We start from the raw sequence: 27874 nt of genomic DNA on the forward strand, positions 1-27874 counted from the left end.
ATGCTACCAAAACCCTCGTACATTCACTGGTCATCTTCAGATTGGACTACTGTAACCTCCTCCTATCTGGCCTCCCCAAATCCCATCTCTCTCCTCTCCAATCTGTGCTCAATGCTGCTTCTCGGCTCATCTTCCTCTCCAAACGCTCTACATTTGCCTCCCCTCTCTTACAAGCTCTCCACTGGCTCCCATTCCCTTTCAGAACCCAATTCAAGGTTCTCTCACTCACTTACAAAGCCCTCACCCATTCCTCTCCCATTTACATCTCTGATCTCCTCTCCCCTCACTCTTCTGTCCACCCTCTTCGTTCACTTAATGCACAAAGCCTTTTATGCCAATTACTTCCTCCGCCTCCAAGATTTTGCCCGTGCTGCTCCAGGCCTTTGGAACTCTCTCCCTCTCCCCATCAGACTCCTAACTTGCTGCTACATCTTCCTTCCTCCCCGCCTTCTGTGTCACTCCTGTTTGTCTGCCCCTCCCTTAAAGAATGTAAGCGCTTTCGAGCAGGGCCCTCTACCCTCTTGTGCTTCTCCCTACTGTAATTTCAGTAGGGAGAAGCACAAGAGCAACCAACACTCAGCTGCTTATGTGGGCGTAAAGGTCGCTTATATAGCAATGTTTATTATACATGTCCATGTCCTGCTTTGTATTGTAAGTCACTGGTTACTTATTTGTTCATGTACTTTGTAAGGCACTGCGGAACACTTGTGGCGCCATATAAATAAATTACAATAATAATAATAATAATAATACAGATTTGCCTGCAGGAACTGTATCTCCTGCAGGTTGATAATGACGATCGGTAGTTGATTCTGATTGGCTGATTGAATCTGCCCACTGATAGTATATAAAGTATTGAGTGGCTGCTATATTATATGAAGTCGCGGCCATCAATTCAAATAGATCTTTGCACTGGAATAGAGGCAGGGGAAAAAAATCTCATTTGCAATATACATGGTAAATGCAACTTTCAGGTATAGTAATAACATTATCCAGGCACCTCATTACAGGATTATAATTTGTATAATTTTGTTATTGTTACTTTTTACTACTAACATTGGCAAGTAACCATGGTACATATGCCTCTGCCTAAGCATACATATGTAATTGCATCTTTGTTTTTCAGATATATTATACACCTGTACTGTTTACATAAAATGCGTCCATCTACGCAGTAAGCTGCAGCATCATACCCCTTACCCCACCCACTTCATGATGTAAATCACGTCACAAAGCTCCGCCCACATCGCCTTTTAATACAGTACCTTCTTCCAGGTAATACAGTACCTTCATCCAGGTGTGAGTGTCCTTAAAACTTCCAATAACTGAAGAAAGCTTTTCTGATCCGGAAACTGCTGATAACAGAGCACAATAGCTTTAACCCAATCCACATAGCAAGTGAATAAATGCGTCTTTGTTATAAAAGTGGTTTGTTTGTTCTTTTGCACCATACTCACCAACTGTCCTGTGACGTTCCCTTTTCCTATCCACCCCTATCAACAACAAATGTTGAAATTGTGTTATAACAAGGGGAGAGTAAAACCATTGCATCATTTCCACTCCAGAAACAGAAATGTTGCCACATTAACACCGAAGGTACCTGTAAGATGCCACCTATATACATAATTTGCGGCAGCATAAATATTGAGGGTGCAACAACAGCAACCACAGAGTTGGCCCCTATCCATGAGGGTATCAGCTGCCTCATATTTCACTAAGGGACATCTGTGTATAGATAGATATCATACACACATATATCTTCATTCAATTTGTAATCAGCTACAGTACCTGTCATGTTATACACCTTCTCTCTAGTACCTGGATTACACTACAGGGGGCACTGTTGAGCTGAGGAACGAGAAGTGTCACTTGCCTGTGACTCTACAGCTGACTCCCACATTTAAAGGGTCAACGTGAAGGATTCCTGTCTCAGCAGGGAATGTTGCACCCCAGGGGACTGTCTCTTTAAGAAAGGACAACACCTGGCTGTACCTGTACTGCTGACGTCATACAGGTACAGACAGACAGGAAGGAGGAAGAGGAAGAGCCCAGCAGCAGCCATACATGACCTGGCAGGGTGACCATAATAACTACTACACCTCCCTATAATTTCCCCGACTCCCTCTTTGTAACTCTGCAACCAGCACCATGTCCGCCTCTGCTGTCTTCTTCCTGGACCTGAAGGGGAAGGTGAGTGAGCACTTATACTCACACAGTGTGCACGAATAATACTGTTGCGCTGCATGGGCGGGTGGGGCAAGCCGGTTCTGCCACTCTGGCTGCTGGAGAACTACACTTCCCATCATACACTGTAAGCGTCAGCTGGGAGATGTAGTTCAGGCACGAATGGAATAAGCCGCATGTGATTGTTGTGTGATAAAATGCATATATAGCAGTTACAGTGTCCTCATTGTGCAGTGAGCTCCTTAGGTATATTTGCAGGAAATAAAATATATGTCACACTGTAGATATCTCAAGATAATAATAAATCATGCTGGGAGTATCTAACATGTAAAATGTTACCCAAATGTTTGCAGTAATTCTCTATGGACTCAGTCAAAGCAACATTGGCCTGTATTCAATTAGCGGGGAAAAGTCGGAATCCGCGAAAAAGTATGGCGGATGATGTCATTTTGCCAAGTGGAAACTTTTCGCCCTATTCAATTGCAAAGACTTTTCGCGTACGCGGAAAGTCAATGCAATGTAATAGGCGAAAAAGTTTTGCCTATGAATAGCAGGCAGAAAAAAGTGCAGAATTGCGGTTTTGGGGTGCAAAGGTGCGGAAACCACTCTGCACCCTTGGGACAGCCCCCCAAAGGAAAACTGCGTCAAAAAATCCCCCCAAAAATATGAAGAACACCCAAAAAAATTACTTTGAAAATGGGGGCGAATAAGGGGGCGAATAAGTTCAAAGTGGGGGTACCTACATAAAAAGTAGCGAAATAGACTTTTGGGGGGTCTGCAAGTGTGGGTGAGGTGTTTTTTTGATTGCAGGTGCTTGGTGATGGTGCGTTTTTTTAGGTGTTTATAAACTTTACTTTAGAACCATGCTTGCAACCAAGTACCCCCAATTGGACAGCTGTACTTATTTTCATAAAAAAAAACCTGCTTAATGCTATTCTTCACCACTTGTTCAAAGACGCTATTTAGAAGCAATTGACAGCACTTAAGTACCCCATTAGCTTCAGTAGGGCTATTCGGGGACATCTACATTGATCCCCAATGTTAGTGCATCTTTGGGGGGGTGTCAGGCTGATTTCCCCATTTTTTTACACCACTCTTCATCTGTTTGGGTTTCGCCAGGTCACGTTTTCACGTCTTTTGGAATTGAATAATGCGAATAGCCGGGGCGCACCCAATAAGTTTCCTCGGCCAAAACACGCGAAGTAGACGAAAAGTGTGGCAGGCACAAAAGTATCGCGGGTGCGAAACTAATTGAAATCGGGCCATTGTGTCTTAAGTTGTGTACACATTAGATGGTTTTTGGAAAAATTTGTCCGATTCCGACGTATTGGAACGACAAATTGTTTAAATTGTCTGATGTGGGTACCCACTATGCCGGCTCTTGTGCGCTTCCGTTTGGTCGTCAGGTGCATTGTCTCGTCGTCCCTACATGCAGGCCAGCCTGACAATGCTGCTGACGACCACATGCAGTGGGATGCAGCAGGGGCCGACATGTCGGGACCGGATCGTCTAGTGTGTACCTGCCGTCCGATATGTCGGCAGGGAGGCGCTGGTCACACCACCGGGCACACACATCGTGTAATGTGTCCCAGTTTTAGTTCTTTCCTTCTTTCATTCCTTGCTTCCTTAGTAAAACAGTAGCACTCCCACGTCTGTATTTTGTGTGGTAGCCAAGCAAGTATCATTACACTTTGTTATATGAGAATGTGACCAACTGTGTACTGCAGTTGGCAATGTGTCTATTCCCACTTGATGAATGTGGAGAAGTCCTTTCTCAGTGTATACACATTAATCTGTTAGTGATTGGAGGCTGCTCGCTGATACATCTACTGTACACCCTGCCATCCAGTAATTACCAAGAATAACAGCCTCTTACCGGAGGCACTGCCAGAGTATAACCCATGGGACAGAAAGCATCTTCCACAAATGGGGGAAATTTCAAACAAAGCTAATTATTATTATTATTCTTTTTCTAATTATTAATGTATAATTTCCATTAAACATAGAAGGGGACTAGTTCTACCAAAATTATGTTGAGTTAGGTCCGAAAATTATTTAATACTCCTTATATTACAGGTTCATGATTTAATTCTGGCCATTGCATTGACTTAAATCCACTTAAAAAATGAAATGAGTTGAGCATTGTATCCTCTGGTTAGTCCCCAGACGTTTGGGAGTCTATGCAGAGTTAAAAGTCTATTTGCGGAGTGTGTCCTGTGTGAGGTATAAGTGGAACAGCAGCGCCTGAAGCAGCTCATTCAATGCCCCTTACCCCCCCAAGGGAACAGCAGCACCTGGAGCAGCTCATTCTATGCCCCTTACCCCCCAAGGGAACTGCAGCGCCTGGAGCAGTTCATTCTATGCCCCTTACCCCCCCAAGGGAACTGCAGCGCCTGGAACAGCTCATTCTATGCCCCTTACCCCCCCCAAGGGAACTGCAGTGCCTGGAGCAGCTCATTCTATGCCCCTTACCCCCCCCAAGGGAACTGCAGTGCCTGGAGCAGCTCATTCTATGCCCCTTACCCCCCAAGGGAACTGCAGCGCCTGAAGCAGCTCATTCTATGCCCCTTACCACCCCAAGGAGAAAAACTAAGTAGAAAAAAAACCCAATACAGACACTGTCAGACTGGAGCACGAGAGGCTTTGTCTTCTGTAAGGAACTTTGGGAGAGATTTATCAAATCTTGGAGAGAGATAAAGAGGAAAGAGCATGGGGGAAACGGAGCCTGGCACGTCATACCGTGGGGGTGGTGCTGGTAGGGACAGCAGCACCACCGGAGAATCCTCAGCACGCTCCAGACATGCAGCTGTACAGGCTGCATGTCTGGAGCGTCTAACGGGTGCTCTGGCGGCGCTGCAGCAGTGACACAGGCTGCGACACCCTGCTAGCCAGATGCAGGGACCGTGGGGCATCGTCGGTGCCGCCCACAAAGCCCTACACTCTGTATGACGGCATCGCTCGTACTCCCTAGTTACGGCGCTAGGGGGAAATTTATCAAAGCTTGGAGAGAAATTAAAGTACTATCCAATCGGCTCCTACCCGTCATTTTACAGGCTGTTTTTGAAAAATGACAGGATCTGATTGGTAGGTACTTTATCTCTCTCCAAGCTTTGATAAATCTCCCCCAAAGTACCAACCAAACCGCTTCTAACTGTCATTTTTCAAACACAAGGGTAGGTGTACTAAGCCGTGGAGAGCGATAAAGAACCAACCAATTAGCTTCTGTCATTTTTCAAACACAGCCTGTAAAGTGACAGTTAGGAGCTGATTGGTTGGTACTTTGTCTCTCTCCAAGATTTGCTAAGCTGTGGAGAGAGATAAAGTACCAACCATTCAGCTCTTAACTGTCATTTTACAGGCTGTGTTTGAAAAAATGTCAGTAAGGAGCCGATTGGTTGGTACTTTATCTCTCTCCACTTTATCACTCTCCAAAGTTTAGTACCTCTCCCCCTTTGTTTTAGGAATTGCCCCTGGAGCTGTGTACCATCGTGAATTAACACCTAAATCCTCCATAGAAATTATTATTGGGCCACAATTCTTAATGTACTTGGGAGATTTTTTTATATCATTGAAATACGGGAAATGTGACCATTGCTCTCTGACAGCTTAAAACCATTATTCAAATATATCGATCATAAATCATGTACTTGGGATGTAAAACCCGTTCAGCTTGGCCTTTCCATTAGCTGGCTTTGCATACCCCCAGGCCAGTATTGCAATTGTAGAACTAAAACGCTCTTCTCTATTCCGCAGCCCCTCATTTGCCGGAATTACAAGGGAGACATTAATATGATGGAGATCGACCACTTTATGCCACTGTTGGTCCAGAGAGAAGAAGAGGGGAACCTGACGCCACTTCTCACTCATGGCAAGGTCCATTTCTTATGGATCAAACACAGCAATCTCTACTGTATCCTACCTATACAACACTACAGCGTGCGCCGTATCCGGTGAACATATTATTGTAACCCAGGCCAACATTGCTAGTTATTTTTGTCAGAGGTGGGCAACGTGGCGTTTTCCAGTGGCCCCACAAGGACCATACTCTGCCCTTACCCTTTATGGAGGACACATTAAAAATCGGAACAGCGAGTTAAAGTGTTCACACGGCTCAAATAGTTCCGATGTGCAGGGGCGGATGGGACTATAGCTCCAGGCCTCCACATAAAAATAGGCTCATTATCATTACTGCATGATGGAGACCAGCCGCCGAGCTGGCCTTACAGTCGGCCATAAATCATCAGTATTACAATCGTATTTCTATTTTTTTAAAAGAATTATGCAATTTTTCTACTTTTGTATATTTAGTGAGACGTTGGGGCTGATAGTGTCGGAGGTACAATAAGCCCTTAATTTCTGCCCCACCAATGGGTCGCCAGTCAAGCTGTGAAAAGACCTCCCTGTCCAGCCGTAGAATACCCTCAGAGAGAGCCTGTATCTTTGGCAGTGCACTGTGCTCATTCTACACTATAACAATCATTCGGAAGAGAGTCAAAACAGGACTGGCTTCTATTAGTCTAGTCAAGAAGGCCGCATAGGTCCTTGTGCCAATATAGTGGCCAAGTTCCACTGTTTGCCCACAAAAATAGCTCAGGAGAGCGGCAGTGAATTATAGCTCCACAGACTCTCTGGTCTCGTTGGATGCTTGAAATCTGCTTTAAAGATGAATCCTTTTATATTTGTGATTGTGTAATAAGATAGGATGCTACTACTGAAAAGAACATTTGATGTTCTGTAGAATTGTTGCAGAATATATGTTTTTTTTGCCCTTAACTCTTCGCTGTATCAGTGGTGGCACTGACCAATAAGAATGCCAATGCCGCTCTGGTGTACTCCTTCCTGTACAAAGTGGTAGAGGTAAGTGATTGTTCACTACAGTGACAGGAGGTGTAACACAAAATGTAGAGGACTCTGGGTCTCCCCAAAGAGGAAGATGTATGTAGCATCCTTTATTTATCCTGAATGGGGGGAAAAAGCTACATAAAGCCATTTCAGCATGGCATGAATTTTTCAGTGCATCTGGCCTATTGACCGCCTTGCCAAGTCCAGGGGAGGAACAGATTAGCTCATTGTTCAGAAGACAGCCCTGGAGACAATGGAGACTGTTATACATGTTCCCTAACACGGTCCTTTGCCATTACATGTAGCCGGCAGATCCGGGACGTTTTAAGAAAGGAAGGGGTCAGTGTGCAGTCTATATGTGGGCCCCTTCCTCTCTCCGCCGCGCAGTTGCTAGTAGACTCCAGCACTGTACCACAGTCTACCATACCTCCCAACATTTAGGTATAAATGAGGGACAGTTCATGCACCTAAGGCGCGCGTGTCCGAAAAGGGGGTAGGACTTCAGGGAAAGGGATGGAGCCTATAGAAAACGAGGCTTCCCCCATTTACAGCACTAAGGGGGCGTTCCCAGCACTCTCCGAAATGCTGGGCAGCCCCCAGGCTCTCCACACACAAGTGAACACTGTCCTCCTCCTGCTTATCCGCTACTCTGCTATGCAGAGCAGCGGGTTGTATCCCACCAACTTTCCCCCAGCGCAGGACACTGCGGCCCGCGGGTGGGACAGCAGGACAGTCCCAGAGAAACGGGACTGTCCCGCTGGATGCGGGACAGTTGGGAGGTATGGTCTACTGTGCATGTGCAGGTCTCCGAGAAAATGGCCGCCACACTAATTTCCTGGTGATTAGTGCAGTGCAGACATGGCACTCTGGAGAGGTGAGTATACTATATGGGTGTAGGGTGTGTGGTGTGGGCCCATGTGACCTGCACACCCTGCACCCATTGTAGATTATCTTGCTGTTACTGAAAGTGGACTGATTGGACTGTCTTTTAATACCCTCTGTCTACCTCTTATATATCTGCTCTTCCCAAACCCAGGTGTTCACTGAGTACTTCAAGGAGCTGGAAGAGGAGAGCATCCGGGACAACTTTGTCATTGTGTATGAGCTGCTAGATGAGGTCATGGATTTCGGGTTCCCCCAGACCACTGAAAGCAAGATTCTGCAGGAGTAAGTTATCGGCACTCTCTGCCGGGTTGTCCAGCCCTGTAGTAGTGGTATAGGCAGACTTGGTGCACCAGCTCAGAAGGCTGAAGCACACGCTGTCTCTCAGCTTCACACTACAAATCCATGATATGGATCTATAATTCCCTTTAACAGACCAGACCAGGGCCTGGAAAACCTGTTAAATCAGTGGTCAATCGTTTCCTTTTAGTCACCCCAATACTGTAAGCCTGTATTATTAATTCCATTGTAACATAGATGACTTATTCCCATCTTCTCTCATAATTGTGAACTGCAGTTGTTGGTGTCCTAACAGACTACCAGCAAAGAATCAGGACTCCGAGTCCTGTCAGGACTTTCACTTTCCAGTAGTTTTTCTCAGCTGATGAATGTAACCTTCCATATTACTCTCTAGTTACTGCTGCTTTGTCACATTGAAGACAAGTATAAGCTGGGCCATGGATGATGACTTGTCATGAGAGCCATGGGTTGTCAGCGGAGTCGGCCATATTTGTTCCTTGCATGTCTCTTGTCTGGCGCAGGTACATCACACAGCAAAGTAATAAGCTGGAGACAGCCAAGTCTCGTGTCCCCACTACGGTGACAAATGCGGTGTCCTGGCGGTCCGAGGGGCTGAAATACAAGAAGAATGAGGTCTTTATAGATGTCATAGAGTCTGTTAACCTGTTGGTAAGTGCCTGAGATCCTCCTTCTCTGTTCCCTTTTATGCGCCAAAACACATAATTTTTTTTTTTTCAAAACAAATCGTTAAAAGTGGGACTGCAATCAGCGTCTAGGTGTGGGATCCCGGTGGTCAGAATCCCGACGCCAACATCTCCACAGGGTTAGGATACCTACACCTGTCTGTAAAGTATCCTAACCCTATCCCTAAACCTAACCCTCCCCCTAGTGCCTAACCCTACCCCTAGTGCCTAACCCTAACCTTTACCCTAGTGCCTAACCCTAACCCTAACCTCTACCCTAGTGCCTAACCCTAACCCTCCCCCTAATGCCTAACCCTAACCCCACTACTTACCATCGGGATGCTGGCGCCGGGTTACTGACTGACTGTCGGGATTCTGGCGCCAGCATTGTGAACGCCGGCAATTGACAGACGGGATTTAATCTACATCCTGTCTACTGTGTCTCTATGTATAAGCTGAGCAAATCGGGGCCTGTTTACTTCCTGTTTGTCTTGGGTTGGCGGTTTCAGGGATTAGAGAGACGGGAATATTTCTAAGGCAGCTCATCAGATGTACTGAGGTGTATGAAACAGATGCTATTGTCTGTTTCAGGTGAACAGTAATGGCAGCGTCCTGCTAAGTGAGATAGTGGGAAGTGTGAAGCTGAAAGTCTTCCTCTCCGGGATGCCGGAGTTACGCCTCGGACTGAATGACAGAGTCCTATTCGAACTAAGCGGACGTAAGCACTGAATGTGAGGGGGCGGGCAGAATCAATGAGAATGGACGCACAGCGGTCATGTGATCTATTATTGTTATTTATTATTATTAATAATAATAATAATAACCTTTATTTATATAGTGCCAACATGTTAAGCTGTGCTTTACCACTATTTTGATATTTACATCAGTCTCTGTCCCAGTGGAGCTTAGTGTCTAAATTCTGCATTGCACATACATATTAACCCAGCAGTTTGTCTTAGGGAGATGAAACCCACCCAATCTCCACTCACACACAGTAATGTGGTTGGAATAGAACCGATGACCCCAGCACTGTGAGGGTGCAGTGCTAACGCCTACACCAGTGGTTCCCAAACTCTGCGCCGTGGCACCCTGGGGTGCCTTATGAAACTTGCAGGGGTGCCTCAGTTTGCTGGTCCAGCACAAAATCATATTGATGGTCAATGTAATGTAAATATGTAGACAAACAGAAGCGCAATCCGGTCCCCCACCACATAACTGACCCTAAGGATGACAGGTAGCACAATTTACTTCACTTTACTACATTACTACATTTTTTTTTCCTGAATTTCTCAATAACAAACCTTTGGCTTAGGGGTGCTGTGAAAACAATGCTGGTACTCCAGGGTGCCGTGATTAAAACAAGTTTGCGAACCACTGTCCTACATTAATAGTAATATAATCCCCTTCAAGATGGAGGCATTGTACTAGTTCATGTATAATTTACAGGGAACAAGAATAAGACGGTGGAACTTGAAGATGTGAAATTTCACCAGTGCGTTCGCCTCTCCCGCTTTGAGAATGACCGCACCATCTCCTTCATACCTCCGGACGGGGACTTTGAGCTGATGTCTTACCGGCTGAATACGCAGGTAACCCTAAAATTCGCAGCAGCAGCAGACTCTGCATTTATAATTCTCATTGTTTCTGGGCATATGATAGAAAGATGAGGTAATTTACCACAGCACAGAATATAGATGAATATTATCACAGTAATGCAGAAGGATTATACTGTACACCTTCATTGGTATCTGTGTCTTCCCCGAAAGCTATATGCATTGAAATAAATATACAGCTGACTAAAATGCTTCAAAAACTAAAATGTTGTATACATTAAGTATTTTATTTTTGTTTTACCCCATACAGGTGAAACCTTTAATCTGGATTGAATCAGTCATTGAGAAATTCAGCCATAGTCGACTGGAGATCATGGTGAAGGTAACACCCTACAAAGTTATGTGACCTGTGGAGCCATAAACTTTAGGGAGCTATGTGACATAGAGTATGTCTCACCCACCCTAGGGTGACACAAACAACAGTGATCTATAGGTAATGGAGCCTGTCCCTCCCACCACAGGGTGACACAGACAGGAGGAAGCTATGTGACATGGGGTCTGGAGCTCATTCAGAGTCGGTCGTTGCGGCCGCACGGTCGTAGGGGAAAGGGGCCAGATATGCAAATGAAGCGATCACAAGTTGCGGTCCTAAGATGAGATCGTTAGCTGAACGACCGAGGGTAAGAAGCGGTCGTAAGACTAAATCACGCCCCCTTCTCGATCACAACACACGTCATCTCCTGGGATATAAGGATTAATCGCGACCATCGGGAACCATCGGAACTGGTCGTAGAGCTTAGGGTTGACCATACCCTCTCTTAAGCTCTACGATCATGTCAGTGTAAAAACCTCCCATGTCACATGTGCCATGACACTACTTTGTTAATTATGCACTCCCATAAACCATATGCACTCCCATTTAACGCCGTTCGCATAATTAGGCACGCCTGCGTTCGGATCTCCACTCCCCCGTTTTCAAGCACCTTCCCCTGTTACCACCCACAAACGGTTCATTCTGTCACTCAAACTAACGACCTGGCTGTGTTCAAGGAGAGAGAAATTTCTGATCGTAACAGCTAGTTTGCGCACGTGCATTGCGAACTTTACGCATGCGCAGTTTAGCGAACATCGGTGGCGTACGACCGTGCGGCCGCAACGACCGACTCTGAATGAGGTCCTCTGTCCCTCCCACCACAGGGTGACACAGACAGGAGGGAGCTATGTGACATGGGGTCTGTCCCTCCCACCACAGGGTGATACAAACAGGAGGGAGCTATGTGACATGGGGTATGTCCCACCCACAACAGGGTGACACTGACAGGAGGGAGCTATGTGATATGGGGCCTGTCCCCCTCACTGCGGGCTTATGCGGAGCCTGTCCCTCTCACTGCAGAGTGGCGCGGAGCCTCTCCCTCTCACTGCAGGCTTGCGCGGAGCCTGTCCCTCTCACTGCGGGCTGGCGCGGAGCCTGTCCCTCTCACTGCGGGCTGGCGCGGAGCCTGTCCCTCTCACTGCAGTTTGGCGCTGAGCCTGTCCCTTTCACTGCAGTGTGGCGCGGAGCCTGTCCCCCACACTGCGGGCTGGCGCGGAGCCTGTCCCCCACACTGCGGGCTGGCGCGGAGCCTGTCCCTCTCACTGCGGGCTGGCGCGGAGCCTGTCCCTCTCACTGCGGGCTGGCGCGGAGCCTGTCCCTCTCACTGCAGTTGGGCGCGGAGCCTGTCCCCCTCACTGCAGTTGGGCGCGGAGCCTGTCCCCCTCACTGCGGGCTGGCGCGGAGCCTGTCCCCCTCACTGCGGGCTGGCGCGGAGCCTGTCCCCCTCACTGCGGGCTGGCGCGGAGCCTGTCCCCCTCACTGCAGGCTGGCGCGGAGTCTGTCCCTCTTACTGCAGAGTGGCATAGATAAGAGGGTACTATCCAGCAGGAAAATCACACTGGTTGCTTACATCCCATAGTAACTCTATGCCCACTTTCTCCTGTTATACCCAGATATGTGCACAGATAATTGAACCTGCTGCCCCTATATAATGGGATTTGTCTCCCTCACATTACATGAAGATGACATAGGGCCTGATTCAGAGCCGCTCGTAAGCGGCCGCTCTTTCGCTCCGAGCGATGTTTGCCCAACTGCGCATGCGTACGGATCGTTATACGCATGCGCGAACCAGTCAGTGCGGTCGAAATTCATGTGCTCGCAAAATAGCGAATGCCTGATAATTGAGTGACAGAAAGAGGCGTATGTGGGTGGTAACAGGGGAAGGTGCTTGAAAACGGGGAGTGGAGATCCGAACGCAGGCGTGCTTAAAGGTCAAAACGGGCGTTTTATGGGTGTGCATAATTAAAACAGCAGCGTCATTGACCACGTCACTGGGTTATTTTATAGTCAGAACTGCTCACAAGATTGTGGTAGCAAAAACCAACCACAAGAATAGCGAGCAGTTCATACGCTGGTCGATGTACTCGATTAATCTAACAAATAACGGACATGACGTAGGATGCGAGCGGCCAGGGGGCGTATTTATCCAAAAAATGACCGCAAGTTTTGTTCGCTCGTTCAGACCTAGAGGCGTGAACAGACCGCAAAGAGTGAACGGTTCATTTGAATAGCCACCCCTATTTTCTGGATGAGCGAGCGCTAATTGCGTCCGGCTCTGAATCAGGCCCATAGATCAGACTGTGGGACTGGTGCAGTTTATGTATTGATAGTTTACAGTTACCATAACATCATGCTAACCAATATATTACTGTGTACATGTTAGTTTAGGTCCCCTCATTCCCTGGTGTCATTATGACCTATAAAGAACTGGTTTCTCATTCTAGGCAAAGGGTCAGTTTAAGAAACAATCTGTTGCGAATAATGTGGAGATTTCCGTTCCTGTTCCCAGTGACGCCGATTCTCCAAAATTTAAAACCAGCGTGGGTAGTGCAAAATACGTCCCGGAGAAGAACGTGGTCATTTGGACTATCAAATCCTTTCCGGTGAGTGCTGCCTGGCTGTACATCACTGTAGGGGTTATGTGTCATCATCTGTCCTTCAGGGCTGCAGCACACAAGGTGGGCATCACTCTGTGCTCTGCCAGGTCCATCTGCCATAATCACCGCTATCTTTTCTGCTGCTCCCAATTTCCAATATGTTTTTATAATTGTGCATTGAGATTAAGGACCCTATTTATCAATAATATTTTTACTAATATAATGTGAAAACCTGTGTTTTCACACCTTTAATACTTTTCTGTAATACTAAAATAATGTTAAAGGGCTTTTTGGAGCAGTTTTCGTGAAATAAAAAAACTATCCCAAGCCCTTAAATTTGCATATTTTTAATAAGCAGATCGCATTTCCCATACTTGTAATAGCAAGTGCGATCTGCCTCACATTTACCAAATAATGTGATAATAATGCCACCTGGAAATGGCATTATTAGCCCCCCCCCCCCCCTTACACTGACTCCTGCTCTGCTCTGACAGGTAACGCAGAGCCTCCTCTGTGCCTCCGGTCAACTGATCGCCAGGATCTTGCTCTATGGCCCTGGCATCTGACCTCTGCTGTAAACCAGCATCTCAGTTACAGCACAAGTCAGATGCCGTGGTCACAGCACAGGAGCCTGATGATCACTGTATTACCGAACAACATGCAAGTAAGTGTCAGCTTAGTGGGGGTGAGAGGGGGGAACCGGCGGCTGCGACGCATGAACAGAGTCACTTTCAGGGTATTTTTTGTGAAGGATACCCTGAGCAGTGTTCGGAGAGGATATGCAGGGACAGAACTTTCGTGCAAGCTCTGTCCCTGCATTCAAATACCTTATTGCGAATCCTGGCGGATTTTTCACCTGAGATGCGGATTGTGATAAATTGGGCCCGAAGAGTAATCTTTAGCATATGGACAATTGTTATTGACAATTAGGGATGGTGAACCTAATTAGGTGGTCTATCACAGTCACTTCATTTTTACTTGTGTAAACAGTACTGTTATGCTAATGAACCATACAGATATGCTAATGAACAATACATTTATGCTAATGAACCATACATTTATGCTAATGAACCATACATTTATGCTAATGAAGGTGAGGTTCAGTTGGTATCCTAATACGTGGTTTATGAGGAAACCTGACCCTTATGGCTGTGATATAGGGGTCTATTTACTAAGCAGTGTTAGGAGACAGAGTGAAAAGTGATAAGGTGCCAGCCAATCAGCTCCTAACTGCCATCTCACAGGCTGTGTTTGAAAAATTACAGTTGGGAGCTGATTGGCTGGCACCTTATCACTTTCTTATCACTTTTCACTCTGTCTCCTAACACTGCTTAGTAAATAGACCCCATAGTCTTGTATTATACATGTGCTTTGCTGAGTGAGGCTGGGAGTGAACCGTCTGGTTTTGGTTGTGCAGGGGGGTAAGGAGTATCTTATGAGGGCGCACTTCGGACTGCCCAGTGTGGAGACAGAAGAGTTGGAAGGAAAACCTCCAATTAGTGTGAAGTTTGAGATCCCTTACTTCACAGTCTCTGGAATTCAAGTAAGTGGTAGTGTCTAATAACCGCAGGTTACACAGTGATAACTAGGTGTTCTTTCCTAATGTAGGGTCTGATTCAGAGTTATCACTAATGCCCCCCATGCTGCGTCAGTGTACACAGCTGCTATGCGAAAATCTGCAAATGTCACAACCGCCGGGACATGTACGGAGACTCCCACCTGCGGCTTTGCAAATCCAAGCACCTGTGTAACATGTCGCAGTATCGGTCACAGATAACTCGATTGTTGCAGTTCTGAGTGAGTCTGTGGGCCCGCAGCATGGCCATGGGAATTGAGATGGCGGAGCCATATTCCTTGAATACGGGATCACAGTTGCAGGGTGTGACACGCCCCTTAAACAATTGTGACACGCCTGCGTTCCCTGCCAACACTCCCCTTTACCTCCCTCAAACGCTCCCTGACTGACAATCACACTGTGAGTAAATATTTGTTGCAAGTGACTATGGTAATGTACCTCAACACATGCGCAGTGCGACTCGGACACATGCACAGACGGCTGATAATCTCATCGGTATTGCATACACCTCTGAATCACGCCCGTAATTCATTATGATGATGATGGTTATGTGTGAGGCGCTGGCCTTCCAAGTCTGTTTCACAAGAGTCAGAGCAACTTTGTATCAAGCTTGAAGTTTTCAGGATTCAGAAGAGAACACTCTGTAGCCAATAATCAGAGTTTCAGTGGATGAATGGCTGTTTTGTGGGAGACAGTGACCTGTCCACTTATGGTGTTATATTAGTGAGCACATAGCTATATGTCACCGCGGCAGAGTCATGATCTAAGGAAAAGAGTGGAGGGAAACAGCAGTAGAAGGAGCAGGCTACCCAACAGCACACAGTAGTGATATGAGGAGGGGAATAGAAGCAGCAGGAAGCCACAGACTGAGAGTTATATAATAGAAGGAGCAGGGTACCCAACAGCACACAGTAGTGATCTGAGGAGGGGAATAGAGGCAGCAGGAAGTCACAGACTGAGAGTTATATAATAGAAGGAGCAGGGTACCCAACAGCACAGAGTAGTGATATGAGGAGGGGAATAGAGGCAGCAGGATGTCACAGACTGAGAGTTATATAATAGAAGGAGCAGGGTACCCAACAGCACAGAGTAGTGATATGAGGAGGGGGAATAGAGGCAGCAGGAAGTCACAGACTGAGAGTTATATAGTAGAAGGAGCAGAATCTCCTACAGCACAGAGTAGTGCTATGAGGAGGGGAATAGAGGCAGCAGGAAGGCACAGACTGAGAGTTATATAGTAGAAGGAGCAGGCTCCCCAACAGCACAGAGTAGTGATATGAGGAGGGGAATAGAGGCAGCAGGAAGTCACAGACTGAGAGTTATATAGTAGAAGGAGCAGGGTACCCAACAGTACACATAGTGATATGAGGAGGGGAATAGAGGCAACAGAAAGCCACAGACTGAGGTCCGTATTCAATTGGCCGTGAAAAGTCGGAATCCGTGAAAAAGTATCGCCGATTGCGACTTTTCGCCGGCCGGAAACTTATCTCCATATTCAATTACAAACACTTTTCGCATTCACGAAAACGCAATGCAATGTAATAGGAGAAAAAGATTTGTCTCTGAACAGGTGGTAAAAAGAAGTGCAAAATTGCTATTATGGGGTGCAAGGGTGGGGAAACTACTCAACACCCTTGGGACAGCCCTCCAAAGGATAACTGTGTAAAAAAAAAAAAATAACTATAAAAAAAGTGAGGTACATCACAAAAAAGCACTTTGAAAATGGGGATGAAAAAGTGCAAAGTGGGGTTCAAACTCTAAAAGTAGCTAAATAGACTTTTGAGGGGTATGCAAGTGTGGGTGAGGTGTTTTTTTTTTATTGCAGGTGCTTGGTGATGGTGCGTTCTTTAGGTGTTTTTAAACTTTACTTTAGCGAATTTAAACCATGCTTGCTCCCAAGTACCCCCAATTGGACAGCTGTACTTATTTTCACACAAAAAAAAACCTGCTTAATGCTATTCTTCACCACTTGTTCAAAGACGCTAATTAGAAGATACTGAAACACCTTAAGCACCCTAAATAGCTTTATTAGAACTACTCAGGGGCATGTACACTGATCCCCAATGTTAGTGCATCTTTTAGGGGGTGTCAGGCTGATTTCCCCAATTCTGACAGCACTTTTCGCCTGTTTTTCATTTGCCGAGTTGCGTTTTTGCGGCTTTTGGAATTGAATACGGTGAATCACAGGGACGTGCGCGATAAGTTTCCGCAGCTAAAATACGCGATGTAGGCAAAAAGTCCGGCATGCGAAAAAGTATCGCGGGTGCGAAACTAATTGAATACGGCCCTAAGTGTTATATAGTAGAAGGAGCAGGATCCCCAACCGCACAGGATCCATAACCGCACAAAATAGGTTTCTGTGAAACCGAGGTGGAAATATTTTGCCACTAACACCTCTTTATAACAATTTCCTACATACAACTTGTTTTTTCATAGTCGTGGAAATACTTCATTTATTAATTTCCCTTCTACTTTACAGCAGGAGATACAATATGGGACAGATGTATCAAACATTCTAAAGGGAACAATGGGAGGTGTTGCTATGGGCAACACTTTCACTTGGGCCTCTTTAGAAGGATTGATCAATATGTCTCGCACAATACACAGTCTTGGGTGACATTATTCATATATAATGGGGTGAGGGATCTCCTAGAAGCAAAGTGACTTGATCATTGAGACTTTTCTCTTTTGATGCGTATGTGGGTCCTTTCTCATTCTTATTTGTGATCTTTTGTCCTTCTTCTATATTTCATCTTTTTAAGGTTCGATACATGAAAATAATTGAGAAGAGCGGTTATCAGGCACTTCCGTGGGTTAGATATATTACTCAGAGTGGCGGTAAGTAATTCTAATGGAATGATCCCCAATAAACAAAGCGCTAAAGATTAACTTGTAGCAAAATAAAAATGGTCAGGAAATAAATCACTGTTACAATTGCTGTTAGGTCCCAACATCAAAGAGGTCCGTTGTTGATGGCTTACTTTCTTCTTACTGTCTGTCACATGAGGTGCACGTTATCTGTCAGTGAAATGCTAATCACTTGTCACATTGCATCAAGACACAATGAAGAGCAAGCCTCCTGCCCTCAATGCCTCTTTATTGCACAATTGCTCATACATTCTTTCTGTGCATACACAAGGGGAGATGACGGGGGTGGCAGGTACAGAGACTCGCATGCCAGTCCTACATATGCCATCTGTCTCCTCTCTTCATGGGGCAGCTTGTGGTTGATCATCTTGCACCGTGCTGCCCTCTGATCTGTGCTGAACAATCAGTGGTAGAAGGGTCTGTCGGCTTTTCAGGTGCCTGGGTGCAGACTGTAGTACACTAGGCACTGGGATATGGCTACTATTGGTGTCTGATATGGTTTAGCTTTGTACACCTGCCAGCTTCTATTCTGTGCAGCTGGTGGACGTATTTGTTGAGACCATTTTATAGTGCAAGTGTATCCGGAGCCGGCTCTGCTTTCGGTTTACTGGCCTGGAGCTGAATGCTGAAACTGCTGCACAGGTGTATGCTGCCAGCTTCGGGTCAGTGTACAGGTAGCAGAGCAGGCGCCCTGAGGCATACAGGGAACATTAGGAGTTAGGTCTGCAGCTGTAACCGCTGCTCCCGGTAGTGGAGGAGTATTGCACCCTCGGCAACTAAGGAAACAAAATGGGAGTCTGCGTAATGTGAATTTACACTTTTCCAGCATTCACCATATAGAAGTTGTGCATTGTCCCATGCTGACCCATTCTCTGCTCTGTAGAAGCAGGGGCAATGCCCGCCAATAGACTTGCATGACATGACACAGAACTTGAGGTTTTCTGCACCGACACATTTGGTTCAGAAACAAAGTGTTTTGTGGACTAACTTTTAACAATTTGTGTTTTTTATTTCCCCTGCAGATTACCAGCTGCGTACAAACTGATGCACCTAAGAATCCGTCTTTAGCGAGTGTGTGTGGAAAATTCCTGTTGCCTTAAAACAAATGTGTAAAAGAATACAGAAAAAAATAACAGTTGTGACAGTTAGATTGTTACATCCTTGTTGAATTTTTTTTTTTTTTATGTAATATATTTTATTGTTTTTGAAAGACTGCAGTAATGTACTTCTTAGTGATATATAATTTTAATCTGATATTTTGTATGATTCTGCACTTCCTCTTCAGTTTTAAAATTGTTCCAATGTGACTCTTACCAATGTGTGTAGTCCGAGCTAGACTTCACCTTGCTGGTGCACCGTCATAAGCTGAATAGCACCCTCTGCAAATCGCTGATGCAAAAGACAGCCCTGTAGATCAATGATTCCCAACCTTGGTCCTCAAGGCACATTAACGGTGCCTACACACTTGGCGATGGACTCACGATCTGACATCGTGTAAGATTTCCCTTGAACTCACCCCCGGCAGTCCACCACATGATTTGGTGTAAAAGTGTCCAATGTGACAAACGATCTATCGTGCATCCTTATCTTTTTCCAGTGCATCGTGTCCCAGATTGGCAAATCTTTCCTACAGCACGGCAGATCTGAAGATGCGATGTACAACCTGCGGGGACGCGGGACGGCATTGTGATCGTGAGTGGACACTCACGAATTGGGCATATTTTACACAATTTGTCATCACGATGCATCAAAATCGGGCAAATCGTGTAAAACATTGCTAAGTGTGTAGGCACCTTAACAGTCCAGGTTTTAGTGATGCTTGAGCACAGATGGTTAAATCAAAATAACTGAGGTACTAATTAAGGCACCTGTGCTCAAGTATGACTATCCTTAAAACCTGGACTGTTAAGGCCCCCATACATCAGCAATTGTGTGTAAAAATATTTCCCTTTTTCAATCGATTGCAGAATTGCCACAATCGATTGAAAAAGGGAATGTGTATAAAACTCTATTGATTGCAAATTGCACGATTGCTGCAATCAATTGCTGATGTATGGGGGGCCTTTAGTTTGCCTGTGGTTGAAACCCATGCTGTAATTTATACTTGCTGCTAAATTAGATCATTACAAACCTCATAGACTACAAAGCGTTTTATTAACATTTCTTTTCAGGCGTCATATTGATTTTATTTAGTCTGTACACACATTTTGTTATAAAGCTAATTAACAAATGTCGTCCTTTTCAATGTTGATATGTAATTCTCTGTTACTAGTTTTAAAAAAAAATATTTGAATCTGAGGTAAAAATACTGGAAAAGTTGATCCAGTTACAGTAGTACATACTTTTATAAATTTCTTAGTTATGTTTTAACGTTCCTCTTGAGCTGAGTAAGTTGCCCACACACTGGAAGCAGCCATTTTGTTGTTACAAACAACGACCATTTTATAAACCCACTAGGAATCTGTACTGTAGATTAATGTTCGCTTTTGGTTGGAATGGGATTTTGTGTTAGCACCCTTTATTGTCCTTGTTGGCACTCTTGCTATTTCATTGAAAGTTTTCTTTACTTGTACAAAAGAGATGAGCTATCAAAATGGCAGCTCCCACTGTGAGGCATATATAGATATATTTGACAGAATATAATTCAATGTTCTCTGTACATGATGCAATATACCCATATCTTATTTTTGTCAAATTTAAGAGACAATAAACTGTACTTCTGAATAAATGATATAAGTCTTTTAAATGCATTGTGACCGTTCATAGATGTAAGTGGGAATCTCCATTGCAATTAAGGGAAAATGTACTATTCGTGTAAGTTTAATGTCAATTTAGCTGATGTGTTCATGTATAAAGGTCTAATTAGCTTAGAGGATGTTTTCACCAGAGGTTCCCAAACTGCCATTACAGTCCAGATTTTAAGGATATCCATGTTTGAGCCCAGATAATTTAAACAAATTGACTGAGGTGCTAATTAAGTCACCCGTGCGCATGTATAGATATTCTTTAAACCTGGACTGTAATGGCGGAGTTTGGGAACCTCTAGTTTACACACTATTCTGAGATTGTCCACAACGGGGCTTTGCCACACCCGCTGTCCGTATCTTAGCAGCTATTTTAAGTGTTTTTATTGATTTTATAAATGAAATAAAAAGGATATGTATTTTAAACAGGCGCCATTATAACTCACCACTGTCTGTGCCCTGAACTCATGGTTCCAGTCAGTGAGTAAGGCATTGTGGCAACCGGACAGCGTAAGATGTAAAGACAGCCATTGAAGTGGAAGAAGTGGCACAGCACTAGTGAGCTATAGTGGCGCTGAATTAAAAAGTACCATAAGAAAAATAAGTAAACTATGAATGTTTCATATAAATAGAATCACGATTAGTTACACTAACCATCGTCCCTTCCCTAGCGCCATGCTCATGGTAATACCTGGCAGCACTAATACTTCATCTTTGATCTTCAATTCATTTTTACTGACCCTCCAAAACAAAAGAGCCCTTACACAGAGTAACCTCCTCCATGGCGCTCTAAACATACAGCCTCACCTCACCGGCCGTACAATGTCGGTGCGCTCGTCTTATGAGGCGCCTGTTGAAGCCACAACGTTGTTGCTGGATCCTCACTTCTAGTACAGAGCAGGCAGCACCCAAATAAAAATGTTTTCTTGCTGGTCTATGAGGAACACATACCTGGAACCAGCTCAAGGCATTGAATGAGAGATGTGCTAAGCTCTGAAAAGTGATAAATTGGAAAGTGATAAACTACCAGGGAGAGGAAAGAGGATAATGAAACGCTAATACGATCTGCTTACCTGGAAAAAAACAATGGCCACTCACTCCCCCTCCTCCCGCCAGCTAATTGAATCAACCCCTAGGAATGATGATAGGTAACAGCATAAAACTGTCCATTACACAGTCAGCACTGTAGAGACCGAGCCAGACACCACATCGGTCTCAGGCTTCCACTGTGAAAGCACTGATCGCAGAATAGAGACAGGCGAGATATTTCCTACCCTTACCGACACAGATGCCATCATAATAAAAATCAATACTGGTGCCAAATGCAGCGTGATGTTAAGAGAGCTCCTCCTCCTGGAATAATCGCTCCTGTGGAGGAAGCCACACCGTGGGTATGAGTATAGTAGATGCAAAAGAAGATGGATCTGGCCGCATCTCCATCAACCGTTTCCTGGAATAAGGCCCTCAGGAGACCACACCACCCACTCAAGACTGTTAAGCATGTAATTACTGAAGTGCCCCATGCCAAATGTGGATTTTGGCAGATCTCGCTTGATAATAAATAGTCGCTGCTGACTGCATGCATGACACCAGTATGTCTTCCTCAGCTATGGTATATGTACTGGAAGTCAAGTGGTGCACGGAACACCTATTCGAAAGGTACCCTTGCAAAATCATTGTGGATGACATCCTGATTTGGTGTCGCACCATGGAGGAAAATGATGACTGCTTCAAAAATGTTTTACAGAGGATCTGTGCTCTCAACAGATGGTGGTGATGTTCTTCAGGTCATGGAGTATGAGGTCTTATTATCCAGGTGTCTGGAAGAATTGTGCAGGGAACAAAGGCCCTCATTCAGAGCCGTACGCTCTGAGCAGAGCGCACGCTCTGAATGAGGGCCGGCCTCCATAACTATGGAGCGTCCTCCTGGACGCTCGTATAGCTGTGGGTCACCACCCACAGCCTATACGAGCGTGCAGTTTGATGGCCGCGATGGTCTTGACCATCGAAACTGCGAGCCGGAGCCTGCGGTTGAGGTTTTTAACCGCAAGGCCCGGGGTGATTTTGGCTCTATCAGAGCCAAAATCACTCCCACTGACATCACTAGTGATGTCAGTGGGCCGGCTTCTGACGGTAGGCGTTCCCTTAGGAACGCCCCCGTCAGGGAGGCACGCCCCCCAAAGGGGGCGTGCTGTCAATCAACATCGACAGCACGCCCCCTTTGATCAGACACAACGAGCGAAGGAAAGTCCTTTGCTCGTCGCGTCTGGCGCACGCGCACGACGGAGCTCCCTCCGTCGTGCGCATGCTCAGTGCAGAACATCGACCCACTTGCAAGCGGACAGCCGCTCGCGAGTGTGTCTGAATCAGGCCCAAAGTGTCTACATCGATATTATGCATTGATACAGGATCGGTGCTGTTGCATCGATGTAGGCCAAACATCACAAGGAAAGGATTGATGATTTGCTGCATCAATGAGCCGTGCAAAAGACTCACAAAACTAGTGGGTCACACACCAGACATCCATCAGCATGGGCGGGGTGGGAAAGACAGGGCGCGCAAATCGACGTGATTGGATCAAGTCACCACTGATCCTGGCCTAACACCGCTACAGCCTGCGAGCTACAACAAGCAAACGCCTGCTCTCCAGCAGCCAATCAGGAGTGATAGAGTGAAGTGACTGGCATCTCTTCCTACCCCTGGAGTTACAGCTGTTAGAACACTCTTTATGGGTCTGGGGCACGGATAAGGATATGTGCAGCATGTGGTGAACAATGATAGATGTTTGCCTCGGCCTATGGGAATGTCTCCTGTCACTGCAATGGCCAATTGGCATCAGGCAGGGGTGTGTGATTATATTGAGTAAGGGTAGAAAAGATGAAGCTACCTGGGATTCGACCATCAATGTTTTTGGTTCATTGATGTTCAATGTCCACCCCTACGATTAACTTGGTCAGCATCTTTATAACTCATCTGGATAAACAATTTGTTTTTATTTGTGTACACTGTGCCCATGGAATGTTGCTTTTCATGGTTTATAATGTGAATTTTTCTAATGAGGATAATTGGAAGTGTCAACCTCTTGCAGAAGGCTGATGTGTCAATAACCGTACCATGGGCCGGCAAGGTCAAATCCAAGAAATCAAAGGAGGCATTACTGTACGGTGTGTGAACATTTTAAAATGATAATCACTGGTGTTCAAAAACTAAACAAAATCAACTGAAATGTCTTTACCCCATCCCATAAGATAATCAAATTGTATTATGATGGACAGAGGACCATCTCCACTAATGTACTTGTAGAGTTTGGTGTATCTCTGGCCGTTCTCATCACCTGTAAATTAAATGGGTTATAAAAAAAAAAAAAGTGTTAAAATTAGAGATGAGCGGTTCGGATTCTGTGGAATCCGAACCGCTCCGAACATTGGGGATCCGAGTCCACCCGAACCCTGTTCGGGTGTTCACCGCCTGACTCGGATCCCCGTTCGGGGCCGAACGGCGGCCGCCTGATGTCGGATTCTCACTAGAGAATCCGACATCAGGTCTCCTCGCGTGTAGGGCAGAGCGCAGTGATAGCGCTCTGCCCTACACAGACACAGACACACAGCCGCCAGCGGCAGCTGTGTGTTTGTTACAGCAGCCAATGAGAGTCACACAGACTCTCATTGGCTGCTGCACGGAGGGAGCCGGCTGGAGCTCACACATGAGCTCCGTCTTCCGGCTCCCTCCTCAGCGTGTGACAGAGCGGACGGCGCGGGAGCGGGGATACAGGTAAGTTTTATTTTTTTTATTTTTTTACTTGTCAAAGGTCCGGGGGCGCTACTGGGGGGGGGGGTCTGCACTACTGGGGGGGTCTGCTACTGGGGGGGGGCTATACTACTGGGGGGGCCATACTACAGAGGGGCCTGCTACTGGGGGGGCTATACTACTGGGGGGGGGTCTGCACTACTGGGGGGGGGTCTGCTACTGGGGGAGGCAATACTACTGGGGGGGCCATACAACAGAGGGGCCTGCTACTGGGGGGGGCTATACTACTGGGGGGGGGGGTCTGCTACTGGGGGGGCCATACTACTGGGGGGGCCTACTACAGGGGGGGGCCATACTGCAGGGGGGGCCCATACTACAGGGGGGGCTACTACTGGAGCAGCCTACTACTGGGGGGGCCTGCTACTGGGGCAGCCTACTACTGGGGGAGCCATACTACTGGGGGGGCATACTACTGGGTGGCATGCTAATGGGGGGCATACTACTGGGGGGGCCTGCTAATGGGGGACATACTACTGGGGGGGCCTGCTAATGGGGGGCATACTACTGGGGAGCATTCAACTGGGGGCACTGCATAGTGGACCGTACTACTAAGGGGACTGCATAGGGGGCACCACTGCTGGGGGACATTGTGTAAGGGACACCGCTACTGTGGGCATTGTGTAAAAGGGTCACTACTGTGGGCATTGTGTAAAAGGGGCACTACTGTGTGTCGTAACATAAATAAGAGACACTACTTTATGGTGTAATGTGAATCAGGCCCTATGTGCGGTGTAATGCTAATAAGATTGTGCACTGTGACTCCTAGGGCCGTAGCCCACTTTGTAAACAAGTACTGTGACTCTGCTGGCCGTACCCCACTGGGTGGGTGCACTACTTTTCATTTCTGCCACTGCTGTGTGGCAATGTGTCATAGATGTGCTTTATACTGTGGTGTCTGTGTCGTTGTGCCGCTGCTTTGTCGCTTAGTAACCAGTCAGCTCACTGCAACCTTTGGCCAATAATGTTGAAAACAATATTATAAGCTGTGATATGGTCTAAATTGACTGGAAATTAATGTTATTGAGGTTAATAATACTCTAGGAAGAAAAAAAAGACCAATTTATGTGATTTTAGCTTTTTTTGTCAATTTTTGTAAAAAAATCCAAATCCAAATCCAAATCCAAAGCCAGTCACCGCAGTTTGGCAAATCCAAATCCAAATCCAAAGCCGGACGACGAATTAGAACCAAATCCAAATCCAAATCCGGCAAAAATGGTCCGGCGCACATCCCTAGTTAAAATTAAAGTAATGACATCCAAAGGGAAATACTGGTGTCTCTCCAAAATCTCAGTAGCCTTACATAAAATATTGTGTAATGGCTTTGTACAAATATTCCACACCTTATATGAAAGATACATCACTCTCTTGCCACACAACATTCCCAATGAGGATTCAAAGGTGACCTTCCCTGCACTCACTGGATCCTACAGAGACCCGGGTAACTCTGTACCGCTCCCCCTTCTCTTGGGCATGGGATGGTGCCTCTTTTTTTCGGTTTACATTTTTATCTTTTATTAGGCTTCTGCACACAAATGTACTGGGGTTCTTTAAGACCACTTTATTTGCTGTGGGCATCCAGGTAATGAGTGAATGGGAAAAAAGACATCTGTTCTAGGGTGCACCCGCTATATTAATATTTGGGCTGTTGTTACTCATGTCTATGCATGGAATTTTTCTGTCATATGTGGTTGGGGGGGGGGGGGCACTTGAGCACCCCAATCATTTTAAAATATTAGCTCCAGTGTATGGGATGCCTGAAGCAGCTACTGTGTCCCCTATGATGGTCCCTGCATCATGTACAAGTAGTATAACTCTATATAAGACCAACTGTCCATTATACCCCTTTCAGACAGACAAAACGAGCCGGATCATTTGTCTGTCTGAAATGGTCAACCCGGGTCAAAAATCCCGGGACTTCAACCCAGGTAATTACCAGGATTTTTCCTGGATCAAACCCGGGTTGTTAGAGCCGGGTCGCAGGAAACGGCGGCGATTGGATGAGCGGGCGGGTCACTGGTGATGGAGTCTGAGGTCATCAAGGAGCTGCAGAAATTGATGAGAGACCGACAGCAGGGTGCATTGGACAGAGGAGGACATCAGAGAGCTGTTGGCAGTTAGAGGGGAGGAGGAGATCAGCAGGCAAATTACTGGGACAAGATAAAAAAGGGTAGCAATGCTGTGATAAATATAATATCAATAAGTATGTATAGATGGACATAAAATATGACACTTTAATAAAAATATTTTACATATATCACACAATTACATATTAGCAATAAGCCTCACCCAAATGACTGTCCATATTAAAGAACGCCTGCTCCCATAAATGCTTCCGGATGATTTAGAGCAAGTTATAATGATCTCAATGTGAGAAAACAGTATTGTCCAGCAGGTATATAATTACCAAGTCCTTACACTGGTAGAGGGATGGTCCTATTGGCATAAAGTTCCATATGTGGAACTCAGAGCCCTCAAATGTCCACGATATTTATTGGTGGTTTGATCCAAATAAATGTAAGCAGATATTTCCAAAAACGCTTTTGGCTCTTTAGTCACTGGCAAGCTGGTCCAGGCTTGTTATGGCATCCAGTGTGTGGCACAGGGTCACTTGTTGGATAGAGGCAAGGGTAACTGACGCATTTCGCTGTGTAGGTATGACAGGATGAGAGGTCATACCTACAGAGCGAAACGCGCTGCTACCCCTTTTTTTGATCTTGTATTTATGTTTGTTAGGGTTTGACTACCCCCATTTTAGTAGCTGCTTAGCAAAACAGACCATCCCAGCACTTGTATCATAACTTATTGGTTTCTATATATTGCAAATTACTGGGACAGTTAAGGATGCCACGTGTATACCAACACTTCCAAGATACTGGCATCTAAGGGCATAGTGCGGATGCAGCAACAGGTTGTCAACAAACCGAAGGCTCTGAGAAAGCCCTATAACAAGGTTCACAACCACAACCGCAGAAAGAGTGGTGCTGCAAGAATGGCGCGGCTATTATGACAAGTGTAATGAGGTATTTGGCAATTCTGCTGGTTAATCCGATTGCCATCTCATCACCCAGCTGTGCATCATCACGGAGTGTGACACCAGAAAACAGCCTATATAGCCCACTGACGCCACCAATGCTTTATTATGACTTCACTGAAATCACCGATACAGATTTGCAGGCTGTCATTGAGGATTGTGTCACTTAGACTATTGAGAATGTGCTTGAGGGAAGTCGAAACACGGCAGGGACACCGGCTGGGATCCCATCTGGCAGACAGACCGAGACCCCAAGGTTGTGGAGGATTTTTTTAATTCATATTATCACAGCCTTTTTTTTTTTTTACAACAAATAATACAGTTTGGGCCATATTGCCAAAATGGTATTGTTGTTGGCACTCGTAACTAATATGAAATGCTGCTGTAGCCACCTGCAGTGGTGTAACTAGTGGGGGTCGGGTAGGGTGCATGCC

The 27874-nt window shown here is 45.8% G+C and overlaps 1 protein-coding gene across 1 annotated transcript; it reads left to right on the forward strand.

Annotated features, from left to right (window-relative positions):
• The first annotated feature begins 2005 nt into the window (after nucleotides 1–2005).
• On the forward strand, nucleotides 2006–20604 carry AP1M2 (adaptor related protein complex 1 subunit mu 2). Its single transcript, XM_088479137.1, has 12 exons — nucleotides 2006–2190; nucleotides 5938–6094; nucleotides 6974–7041; nucleotides 8063–8193; nucleotides 8730–8877; nucleotides 9483–9609; nucleotides 10338–10480; nucleotides 10755–10826; nucleotides 13262–13420; nucleotides 14832–14957; nucleotides 17753–17828; nucleotides 18881–20604. The coding sequence occupies exons 1-12, from the start codon at nucleotides 2149–2151 to the stop codon at nucleotides 18901–18903; spliced, it is 1272 nt and encodes a 423-aa protein (XP_088335263.1). The 5' UTR covers nucleotides 2006–2148; the 3' UTR covers nucleotides 18904–20604.
• Nucleotides 20605–27874: the final 7270 nt, after the last annotated feature.

Source organism: Taudactylus pleione, unplaced genomic scaffold, assembly GCF_031769625.1.
Source record: "Taudactylus pleione unplaced genomic scaffold, aTauple2 ptg000226l, whole genome shotgun sequence".
Classification (NCBI taxonomy): domain Eukaryota; kingdom Metazoa; phylum Chordata; class Amphibia; order Anura; family Myobatrachidae; genus Taudactylus; species Taudactylus pleione.

Excerpts from the sequence above, each read along its gene's own strand:
- AP1M2 (XM_088479137.1), top strand. The coding sequence starts at position 2,149 with ATGTCCGCCTCTGCTGTCTTCTTCCTGGACCTGAAGGGGAAG. Across the intron at positions 6,095-6,973 it reads CAAACACAGCAATCTCTACT|TGGTGGCACTGACCAATAAG; the intron begins GTATCCTACCTA and ends TCGCTGTATCAG. Across the intron at positions 7,042-8,062 it reads TCCTGTACAAAGTGGTAGAG|GTGTTCACTGAGTACTTCAA; the intron begins GTAAGTGATTGT and ends TCCCAAACCCAG.